Consider the following 12,381-nt stretch of genomic DNA (forward strand, 5'->3'; position numbering starts at 1 on the left):
TGTCAGACTCTACTGACTAAACCTGAACCGTGCTACGTCATCTGCGCTTTTATGTCGGTGTATGGTAACGCGTTGCAATCCTTCATAGGCCATTAGGACTAATGATATTATATATATAAAAAGGGGGGTAGGACTGATGCTTACAGCGGGATTGTCCGAAAAGGTTAACATGATCTCGTTACACGAAGAGCAGAGAAAGGAACGTGGGTGGGTTTTAGTCAATAGAAGTCTGATACTCCTTACTCAACCCAAAGCGGAAGTTTAGATTATACAAACAATTATCGTTGTGTTCATGCTATTTACGTATACGTTCTACGATGACTATAGACATTTTTTCATGAGTGTTATGAAGTAACTTATAATAATTCCTATTAACAAAACGTGAACCTAAGCATTGATCCTTATAGAATGTTTATGCCAACCACTGACCCATGACCACACAGCCCTATTTTAATAAGTGTTGAAAGCGCCATCTAGCAGTTTTTTTTGCGGTAGAGCAGCATTGTTTCATCGTTAACATTACCTGCGTATAGATGGAGCTAGCATTGACTTACTGATAAAAATGAATATAATTTTATGCTATGTTCTAAGACACGTAGCCAGAGTCACGCAGTGCATGTGCGAGCTATCCCGTGACTCTGGCTTAAGCAGAGGCAGGCTCCCGGGGTATCCAGTAACGCGCGCACCTCACACGTTTGCCACCACAGTTCCGTCACGTCGGGAAGCTTTCCACGTGAGAGAAATGCCAGAAGTGTTGTTGTTTTAGAATATTGTAAGATGCTGACACACCAGATATTGTATATATAAAAAAATCTGAGATTAAAAGATAATAAACAAGAGCAAAATAAATGTAATTATTTTTTTGTTAAATTCCATGCGGACAAAGTCAGAGGTACAGCTAGTCGTAAATACAATAGGTTCTTACAAAGCAATATGCTTCAAGTCTAACGAGTTAAATACAAAGTAATCGCTTATTCTGTTTTCCTAGGCTTTTATTTTTAAACGATCGGCATACAACAGATGTGTTTTTCATGGGTGTTGCAGCTGTGATTTGCGGTCACTCGCCCCGCGTCCGCTCACACATTGCGCTTATCGCAAAGTTCCTACTTAGTAGAAACTAGTCTAGTCTGCTTGTGATAGTGAATCACAATGTTCGAAATGTATTTGTCGCGTTATATTTTACTGTACCAGGTGTTGGGTCTGGTGGGGTATGCTCACGCCGCAGACCTCCCGCCGAACTGCAAGAGGAAAGTCTACTGCGATAGCAACCTTCTTCACCATGTCCAAATGGCAAGAATCTTTAGCGACTCTAAAACTTTCGTCGATCTCGTCATGAAACACGATGAAGCAAAAACGTTAGGCGACTTTGACAATCTGCTTAAAGAAACAGACCAAAATCCGACGAGAAAACAGCTAAAAACTTTCGTTGACCAATACTTTTCGGAAAAAGGTGAACTTGAAGAATGGGAGCCAACGGATATCAGTGACAATCCGGAGTTTCTTAATTTAATACGTGACAAAGATTTAAGAGATTTCGGAAAAGGCATTAATGATATTTGGCCACTGCTGGCGAGAAAGGTCAAGCCAGAGGTTCGCAAAAAGCCTGATCAGTTTAGTTTAGTCCCTGTCACCCACGGATTTATAATACCTGGAGGACGTTTCAAGGAGATATATTATTGGGACACTTATTGGATTATCGAAGGTCTCCTTATAAGCGGTATGCAAGATACTGCTAAAGGCATGATTGAAAATCTCATAGAGCTTCTAGTTAAATTTGGTCACATTCCTAACGGGAGCCGATGGTATTATCAGGAGCGGAGTCAACCACCCATGTTAACTGATATGGTGGCTCTTTACTATAAATACACCCAAGATCTTGAATTTCTAAGGAACAATATAGCATCTTTAGAAAATGAAACATCCTACTGGTTAGATACACAAACTGTGGCTTTTGAGAAAGATGGCAAACACTGCACTCTTCTAAGGTATTACGTTCCTAGTGCAGGACCTCGACCAGAATCATACTTTGAAGATTATAATATTTCTCTTCCTATGAGCGAGAAAAACCGTTCAGAGTTTTATATTGACATGAAGAGTGCTGCTGAGAGCGGGTGGGACTTTTCATCGAGATGGTTCGTCGCCGCGGACGGAAGCAACAACGGCGTCTTATCTGACATTCACACTAGGTACATTATTCCTGTGGATTTAAACAGTATCTTTGCCGGTGCTCTTAAAAACATAGCCCACTTTCATTCTTTATTAAATAATGATCGCAAAGCTTACCACTATGAAGTGAAGTTTAAGGAATGGATGGATACCATTCAGAAGGTCCTTTGGAACGATGAGGATGGAATTTGGTATGATTATAACTTCAAACACAACGCTCACCGTAAATATTTCTATACATCGAACGTGGCGCCGCTGTGGCAGGGGGTTGTCGCAATCGACCTAGTGAAGATACAGGGGCCAAAGGTTGTGGATTACCTCAAAAAGTCTGGTAGTCTGGGCTTCCCGGGTGGAGTGCCTACCTCACTAATTGAGTCTGGAGAGCAATGGGATTATCCTAACGTGTGGCCACCAGAAGTTAGCATCGTCGTAAATGCTTTAGAAAACATTGGTACCAAAGAGGCGAGTAAGTTGGCTTTCGAAGTAGCTCAAAAATTCGTCCGATCTTGTCACTCTGGCTTCCTCCAGTACAAGCAGATGTTTGAAAAATATGATACAGAGAAGCCTGGACAGTTCGGCGGTGGAGGCGAGTACAACGTGCAGTTCGGATTCGGGTGGAGTAATGGTGTGGTTCTAGAATTCTTGAAAAAGTATGGTAGCAAGTTAACTGCACATGACCCATCAGAATTGGATTCACCTGATGAATCTGAGAGTGACTATACCCGAGTCACGAAGGCATGAGGAATTATGTTCACAGACATAAAAAAGGTTAATGAGAATTAATAAAGTGTGACATACACTTGGATATTATACGATCTCATATAAAAATTGCAAATTGGTGCACCTATACTAGGGTTAAAGTATTAAATTGCCAATTAATAGTGAAAATAAAAAGCTTTTTTTAATTTAATTTAAAATGTGTTGATTTTCTATAATTATTAAATAAAAACGAAAGAAAAGACCCGGATACAAACACTGTTGTCACGGGATCGAACCCCTGACACTTCGCGCAGAATGGGCTTAATGAGGTGACCTCAACCACTCGGCTACCCTGTCAAGCATCGCTAAACCAATCCGCTAATTGGTGGGTAGTGTGCTGCCATTTTCTGTCAAAGCTTGCAACATAATTTTTGGTATATTTCTGTGTGTTTATAAATTATAATCGAGTTAAAATGTAACTATCAATATTTCAATTGAATTACTTGTTTAATTCAATTATATTGAAAGCTATGCGAAAGCATCATCGACTGACTATTTACTAATTTAATAATAAAATTATTTCTTAAACTTTCAAAGCACTCCACCAAAACTGTACTTATTGTTATATTTATAACTGGATAAATTATATCACAAATCATAATGTACCTAATTAAAATACTTTTAAATGATTTGTATAGATATATAATATAAACATGATTTTTATTATACAACTAGCTGTTGCCCGCGACTTCGTCCCCGTGGGTAGAAGATATTTATGATTTATACCTGCCCTTTTTTTTCACATTTTCCATTGTATCTTCGTTCCTATTAGTCGCAGCGTGATAGTTTATAGCATAAAGCCAGTACAGAACTACTGATCCAAAGTAATTTTTCAATTTGGATCAGTAGTTCCCGAGATTAGCGCGTTCAAATAAACAAACAAACTCTTCAGCTTTATATATTAGAATAGTATAGTGTATCACGTATGTATTATGAGAATATTTACGTAAAACATGCGTGTTAAATGCAGACGTATTATAATAATACACAATATTATACTAGCTGTCCCAGCAAGGGTTGTTTTGCCATATCAATAAGTTTTAGGGAAAAAAGGAGCATGAAATATAGATGTCTGATTCTCAGACTTACCGAATATGTACACAACATTTCATAAGAATCGGTCGAGCCGTTTCGGAGGATTTCATTATTTAAATTTGCTGTTACAATACTCCTGACTTATTATGCTATTTATTTAATAGAGTAGGATTTTCTAACGATTAAAATATACTATTCATTCAATTGAAGATCACATGGACCAAGATTGCGCTTATTATATCGACGATGAAGTGACAAGAACTCCTAACTGACATTTTTGCGATTTTACTTTTTTTATGTAGATAGACTTTAAATAATCGTTTGCGTGAGCTGGCAAAAGCAGCTAACTTTATATCTTATTTTTAACGAGTTATTAATAACTGACAATAACTATTAAGCAACTATGCCTCAAATTTGCTGACAATATCATCTAATGAACTAATAACAATAACGACTAAATAACCTTCGCGTAATTATTTCTGTCAAGACCTCCTATCTTCACTCCTGCTAGACGCGTCCTTACTCTCACGCAGCTGCCGGCCGACTGGATGGTCCCGCTGGCGTCTAGGAAGGATAATATTTCATAGATAGGCTAAAATGCGGGAGTGAGACGGGTATAACGGATCATGCGATATTCGCTTACCTTTTTTCTTCTGTCATTTCGTTTAAATTCGGAGCAAGTTGCAACGTGCAAGTTGGCGTAAAGAGTGTTTTTTGTTATTTTTAAAGTAAATAGTGGGATTTTTGTTATACCAGGTAATTATTTTTTGCCTTATATAATGCTTATACAGTTAAAACATATTTAGTAGTGTATTTTCTTTTTTTTTTGTGTATTTGTTAAAGTTAATGAATATGTTCATCAATAACAGTAGGTTATCTTAAAAGCGATGAAGTCTTCTTGTTTTTTTTCCGAACTATAATAATAAAATATAAAGCTTTTGTTATTCGTTTACTTAAATTAAGCTTTATACTACAATAATATCATAAGACTATTATGTTATCGTTATTCCTATTGGTGTGTTCCAAGAAGTTAGAAGTTATTGTTCGAGTGTACAAATTTTATTTGTATATTTTAAGTAGATAGAAGCAATTGTTTTTGTTTAATTAGTATTGGATCATTACTTTTATTTCGCACTAACAATAAAATACTGGTGTTTAGTCATCAACAATAATAATCATCTTTTTTATAGACCAACAATAATTATTATTACTACCGCTATGGCTCGATTTCTACAAGGAGTGAGAAGCAAAAGGATTCTTAGCGAACTTCAACAAGATGATTTGGTAACAAACCTAAGACATTGTACTCCTGAGGAAAATGAACAGATATTTGGACGTCAACACGAAATGGTTAGATATTAAAAAACATGTTAAGGTTTTGCGTATAAAGTTTTTCTGCTGTGTAAATACCTACTTTGTAAGAATTCCTTAACTTTACATATTTTGATAATGATCATTTATTTATTTTTAGCCTGAAGATAATATCAACACGCCTCTTTCTGGAAAATGCTGTAGTCCTAAACAAAGCGATGATGCTAATCCAAAGGAAGCTATCAACACCAACGTCGATGTTTTAAGTTCACCAGATGTCTCTAACTTTAAGCCCACAGAAATCCTCGACAATAATGATTATGAATCTACTTCTTTAAATTCATGCAGTCGTCGTCGTCTCGTAGTAAGATCTTGGTCATTATCTGATTTAACACAGGATACACACAACATGATCAGTTCCCTAAAAAAGTCGCCATCGGTTCCGGCCTTGTTAGCCATTAGCAATAATCTTGATGTATTAATTGCGTTTACCAGATCGGATCAGATCGAAACTGTATCGGATGATGTTTACCAAATTCCTGAAGAAAGGAGTTCTGCTGAAGAATGTGTGACTGAGTACCAAAAAGATTATGGAGATATGGAAGAAGGTCGAAAACGTCGTCACAATGCTGATCCTAAATCTTGGAAAAGGAATAAGGCTCGTTTGAAGCGAATGCGAGGTGAAGAGTATCTTGGCTATTCTAAACCAAAAGACAGGAAGTTCCAACAAGATACTTTAAGACAAGCAAGACGGTTAGGACCAACTTGCGTCTCCAATTTTTGTAAGAAGAGTAAGGTAAGAGGCTGTGATAGGTTCAGTGAAGATTGTCGGAAGGATATACATAGCAATTTTTGGAAGAAAATGACCTGGGATCAACGAAGAGTTTATGTTACGGGATTGGTGACACGATCTAGTACATCTCGGAAGACTAAATCAGCTAGTGAACCATCTAGACGGGAAGGAACCCTGTCATATTTTTTGCCAATTGAGAAAGACTGTTCAAATAAAGTACAGGTATGTAAACAAATGTTTTTAAACACTCTAGCACTGGGGTCGTTTACTGTTCAAGCATGGGTAAAAAAGAGTGAGTTTGGCATGACTTCAAACCATGATGCAATATATGATTCCAAAACAAAGACTCCAAGAGCAGAAGTAGAAACGAAACTATCTATTTTAAACAATTTTTTTACCAGTTTGCCGAAATTGCCGTCTCATTACGCAAGAAAAGACACATCTAAACTCTTCATAGAACCAATCTATCGTTCTCTTACCGATTTATACAAAGCGTATCAGAAATATTGCACTGAAACTAGTCAACCTAATGTTAGTAGATTTACATTTGAAAAGAATTTTCATGAAAAAAATTTGTCACTATTTACGCTTAAAAAGGACATGTGTGACACCTGTTCAAGTTACAATTCGGGTAATTTAAATGAATCAGATTACCAAATACATGTAATTAAGAAAAACCGAGCTAGACAAGAAAAAGAAGAGGACAAGAAAAAAGCAGCTGCTGGAGAATTTTTACTTTTGACTATGGATTTAGAGGCTGTAAAGATTTGTCCTTACCTTACTGCTAGTGCTTTATATTTCAAGACAAAGTTAACGTGCCATAATTTCACTGTTTTTAATTTAGTAACCAAGCACTGCACTTGTTATTGGTTCGACGAAACTTCTGCTGATTTAACGTCTAGCACTTTTGCAACATTTTTAATTGATTATTTAGAGAGACATTGTATTCCACATCAGTTACCAATTGTTATTTACTCCGACGGGTGCACATACCAAAATCGTAATTCTGTGCTGGCAAATGCACTGCTCCTTTTAAGCAAAAAACACAACGTAATCATCATGCAAAAATTTTTAGAACCAGGTCACACTCAGATGGAGTGTGACTCGGTTCACAGTGCCATTGAGCGAAAACTCAAAAATCGGGAAATACATTTGCCCAGTGATTATGTTACGATTACCAAAGAGGCACGAAGCACTAACCCCTATGAAGCAATTAATGTAGATCATGAATTTGTTAAAGATTATGCCCGACCTGAAAATATGCTTTATAAAAGTATTCGACCAGGTCGCAAAGCGGGTGATCCACAGGTTGTAGATATCAGAGTAATAAAGTACAATACGATGACAATCGAAGTTAAACTGGGTTTTGACGAAGAGTGGATACCTTTACCGCACAGACCTAGGTTACTAGCTTCGGAAGCAATCTATCCTCAACTACATCCTACCAAAATTCCAATTACTGTAACGAAGTACAATCACTTGCAACAACTAAAAGCAGTATTACCTAAAGATTGCCATAATTTTTACGACACTTTGCCATTTGTTTAAAACATTTATACATTTAATAATTTTTGCGATAACATAGCTGTTTTTCCATCATTATCTTCCTGCTCTTGTCCTATTTTAATTGGGGTTGACGCAACACAATATTCTTTCTTCCATTCTATCCTGTCAGCAATCACGCTATCACTGATTCTCTTTTCTTTCCTAACACTCCCATCCAACTTTTCTTTGCTCTCAACCTTTTCAGTCACTGGTGCCACTTTCAAACTTCCTTAAATATACTCATCTCACACTTTTTCCATTTTCGACACTCCAGATTACGTACCTAGTTGTTCCAATAATATTAATTATAAACTGATTATTTTGTTTTCTTTTAATTACGTCTCTAAAGCAATTAAGCCATTTTTATGTTCTATCAGATATTTGATTGTAATAATTAATAAGACAATATTATTTTCTAATTATGTGATTATTTTTTTTAAGTTGATTAAAATTATTGTAAGAAAATCATGCCTTTTCTTTAAAAATATTATAGAATTCCCTTACTAGAAATATCTTCTATCTTTGTTATTATAATGTATATTATCAAAGCCTAGATTGCAATATCACCTATCTACGTCTAAATCAAAAAGTTGATTGTATATACACTAGTCACACATAGCCCCCTATACCCGATACTTATTTCATATATATCCAATAATAATATTTATCATAACTTGTGTTTAAAATTTTTGAAACGTTTTTTTCGTTTCTTGTAAAATCATGTTCTGGTAGATAAAGGTTCTTGTCACTTCATCGTCGATATGCTTAGATAAATATTAGTTCTGAGTTCTGAGTCGCGGCCACAACAGCATAACTCTTTTATAGCTGGAAGCGCCATCTATTAGCTTTTCAAAGAAACTTGAGCATTCCCTTTTGTTTTACGTAAACTACATATAGATGGAGTTAGCATGTCTCAATATCAAAATGTTTAGCATCTGCATGCTGTGCTCCCCTGAAAGGGTAGGCAGAAATAAAGGCATTTTTCGTTAAGTGTATTTATTTTATTGAAACGTGAAATAACAAAGATGTGCTTCACTAAAATACATGCTAAGGTAATCTTAATGATTTCGGTATTTTATTAGCATGTAGTAATGTTTTACAGGTTTACCTTCATATTTTAATAGTAAAGTAGGTCAAAAGAATATGTGATTGATGTTATATCTATTATTTATTATTGTAAGGAAGTTGCAGATAATTGGTAGCTACTGGTAAAATAATAATCATAGCCTGTAAGCGGTTCTAATTCTCTTATCTAACCAGGAATATCCATTGCTATCAATAAATTATAATAATTGGTATTACTGACCGACATTCGAGTGGCCTTGTTAGTAACTTGTTAACTTAGTTTCAAGTGAATTACTTGCTCAAATAATAAATCTAATATACCGATTTTTTTGCCTATTATTCAGATGCCTAGATAAACTTATCTATTTATAGGTATCAGTCACGTCTAAACAGTAAGTTAGTAGTAGTAACCTACCCGCTTATTATCTTACGTACCCAATAATTAGAACGTATTACAAATGCTTTGGACATTTTATATTTTGTGAGTGACGTACAAGGATGATAAAGTTTGATAATCTCAAACATCTGTGATTGGACATTCCGCTTTCAAAGACAAGAATCTAACGTCAACATGACAGTTTGTATTCTGACTTTGGGAGAGGGGCACGCGCGCGTTTTATTTAGATAAATCACAAGGACCTTGAAATCAACAGCGTGTATATTTCACTCCCGAAAATATGTCTCGCGTTAGTGAAAGTAGTCGGTGCAGTGTCAGCTGAGATAGGTCGGCGACCTATCGCACAGTCAACACAACGCAGTCGCGACGAGTGATCGTCATGATGCACAAAATGTGTTTTATGAGTGCTGCAGCTGTGATTCGCGGCCACTCGCCCCGCGTCCGCTCGCCTCACTGTACGCTCTACGCTCAAACATTGCGGTTATCGTGCATTTCCCAGCACAATCCAGTTAATGGCAAGAGAAAATTGTGATAGTGAATAACAATGGTCAAAATTAGTTTGTCGCGGTATATACCGCTGTACCCGGTGCTGGGTCTGCTAGGGTGCGCGCAGGCAATCAACATCGTCCCCGTTTGCAATTCCTCCATTTACTGCACCGGTGAACTACTTCGAACCGTTCAACTTGCCAGAATATTTCCTGACTCGAAGACATTTGTCGATTTAAGACTCGCCCGCACCGAAAATGAAACTGTGTCCAATTTCACGAATCTTATGAGACAAACAAATAATAAACCATCTCGGGATCAACTTAGAAAATTCGTAGATGATAATTTTATTGATGGAGATGAGCTTGTCGCTTGGAATCCGCCGGATTTCGACCCAAACCCACCAATTTTAGAACAGATTACGGATCCTAAATTGAAAGAGTTCGCAAAAGATATCATCGATATTTGGCCGGGGCTAGGTCGAAAGGTCTCGCCGGATGTGGATCGCCACTCTGAACAATACAGCTTTATCTACGTGCCAAATGGGTTTATCGTTCCAGGAGGAAGGTTTAAAGAGATGTACTACTGGGACACATACTGGATAGTTCGTGGTCTCTTGATTAGTAATATGATGCAAACAGCAAAAGGTGTCATTGAAAATTTCTTGCATCTCGTGGATAAATTAGGGTATGTTCCTAATGGAAGCAGAATTTACTACTTGGGGAGAAGTCAACCACCACTATTGACCGCTATGGTGAAAGACTATTTTACCGCGACTAGAGACGTCACTTGGCTAAAAGCAAATATTGATATAGTAGAGAGGGAACTTCAATACTGGCTAGCTAAGAAGAGAATAACCGTTACAATAAATAGCAAGCAGTACATGCTGTTACGTTATAAGGCGGATAAAGATGACAAAGGCCCGCGACCGGAATCTTATTACGAGGATTGTGCTACCAGTAGCGTACTACCTGAAGACAAGCGCGACGACTTCTACATGGAGATGAAAAGTGCAGCGGAGAGCGGCTGGGACTTCTCGTCGAGGTGGTTCGTAACCCCAGACAATCTGACTTCGGCCAACTTATCCGACGTACACGTTACGCGAATAATACCAGTTGACCTAAATTCGATGTTTGCTGGAGCCCTACAAATTATGGGCGATCTGAGGTACCAACTTAAAGACAGGCGCAGCGCACAGAAATGGTGGAGTTTAGCTAAGTACTGGAGGATAGCAATAGACCATGTGCTGTGGAATCAGAAAGACGGCGTTTGGTATGACTATGATATGGTAGCGAAATCACCGCGGAAACACTTTTATCCGAGCTGTGTAACCCCGCTATGGGCTGGTGCGGTAGAACGTACAAGCGCTCCTGTATACGCTGCTCATTTGGTAAAGTACTTACTCTCAAGTAATGCTCTTAATTTCCCCGGCGGTATTCCTACTTCCTTGTGGCACACAGGTGAGCAATGGGATTTCCCGAACGCATGGCCGCCCCTTCAGAGTATTATGATTGGAGGTTTAGAGAGGAGTGGCAATGAAGAAGCACAAAAATTAGCAAGAGAACAAGTCGCGGTGTGGATTCGAGCGAATTACATAGGCTATACGAAATGGAAGAAGATGTTTGAGAAATACAGTGCTCTGCAGCCAGGAGAGCATGGGAGCGGCGGAGAGTATATAGTCCAGTCCGGCTTCGGGTGGACTAACGGGATCGTTTTGGAACTGCTCCAGAGGTACGGCAAGGTGTTGACTTTAGACGAGAAAGGCGAGGACGGGCTACCTTCCGTGCGAATGACGTAGCTAATATGTACTGACAAATCAAATTTTAGTTTTATTTGTACTTAATATTGAGTGTTGAACATTCTTGTTGTTATTAATATTATACTTACATATACCACATATCCCATGTGCTTATTAACATTCCGCTCGACGTACAATAGTAAAATGACACTGAATCGTGTTTGTGAAACAAGAAACTTATTTTACTTGGACTTGGAAACGTTTACAGTACTGTTTTATATACTTTTACAATGTTTGTGTATATCCTTGTGTACTGAGGTATCATGTAAAGTCAAATCAATTGAATCTCGCTTTTAATTGCATGTATGTAGTTAGAAAATAAATTGAATGCTTTTGATAGATAAACGCGAATTTATTTGTTATTATTTTTAATCTGTTTGTATCACGTATGTTACGTATTTTATTTGATAAAGCAAAAAACGCGTTGCTAATGAGGGAATTCTACACAATACGGAAAATTTTCCTCATAATTAACTGAATGTTTATTTATAGAAAGACAAAATGTAAACAAATATGTACATAATTGAAACGAAGTTGACTAAATTAAATGTATTTGCTGAACAAATTGTTTTTTTTTTAATTTTACGTCCTACATAATGCTGTCGTCCCTTTTCCGTAAATAGAAAATGTTAATATACATCTCTGTATAAACTTGGTTATAACCTAAAATTTATTCAAATTTAACATCGTTGTCCTATTGAAATAAGTGTCGTTTGTCGTGGGTTCGATCCCCGCTTAGGACAAGCATTTGTGTGATCCTCGAACGCTTGTATTGACTGGGCGAAACATCGCGCGAAACAAGGATCCTTATAGCGGCAGTCGCTTTTTAATAAACAAATACTTGGTTAGCATATTAAGATATTTATGAAAACAGGTAAGTTTAATAAACGTATAAAACGTCGACAAACGCCAAACTACGACTTATACCCGGGATAACTTAGGAAGAGGCGGATAAGTGAGCTGTCCTTTGTATTTTGACTTTCAAAAAGTGTTACCTACTTAGCCTTTCCTACATAAAAAAATGGT

The 12,381-nt window shown here is 37.2% G+C and overlaps 1 protein-coding gene across 1 annotated transcript; it reads left to right on the forward strand.

Moving 5' to 3' along the window:
- Window positions 1–1,158: 1,158 nt before the first annotated feature.
- On the forward strand, window positions 1,159–11,906 carry LOC113508734. Its single transcript, XM_026891817.1, has 4 exons — window positions 1,159–2,901; window positions 5,432–5,562; window positions 5,767–6,067; window positions 9,613–11,906. Exons 1-4 carry the CDS (start codon window positions 1,159–1,161, stop codon window positions 11,353–11,355), a joined length of 3,918 nt encoding a protein of 1,305 aa, XP_026747618.1. The 3' UTR covers window positions 11,356–11,906.
- The last annotated feature ends 475 nt before the right edge of the window (window positions 11,907–12,381 follow it).

Source organism: Trichoplusia ni, chromosome 3, assembly GCF_003590095.1.
Source record: "Trichoplusia ni isolate ovarian cell line Hi5 chromosome 3, tn1, whole genome shotgun sequence".
NCBI lineage: Eukaryota > Metazoa > Arthropoda > Insecta > Lepidoptera > Noctuidae > Trichoplusia > Trichoplusia ni.

Bases quoted from the DNA above. Each gene is read 5' to 3' on its own strand.
- LOC113508734 (XM_026891817.1), top strand. From the start codon at position 1,159: ATGTATTTGTCGCGTTATATTTTACTGTACCAGGTGTTGGGTCTGGTG. The intron at 5,563-5,766 runs GCCCACAGAAAT...TGCGTTTACCAG, and splicing joins CCAGATGTCTCTAACTTTAA to ATCGGATCAGATCGAAACTG. The intron at 6,068-9,612 runs GTAAGAGGCTGT...TGATAGTGAATA, and splicing joins ATTTTTGTAAGAAGAGTAAG to ACAATGGTCAAAATTAGTTT.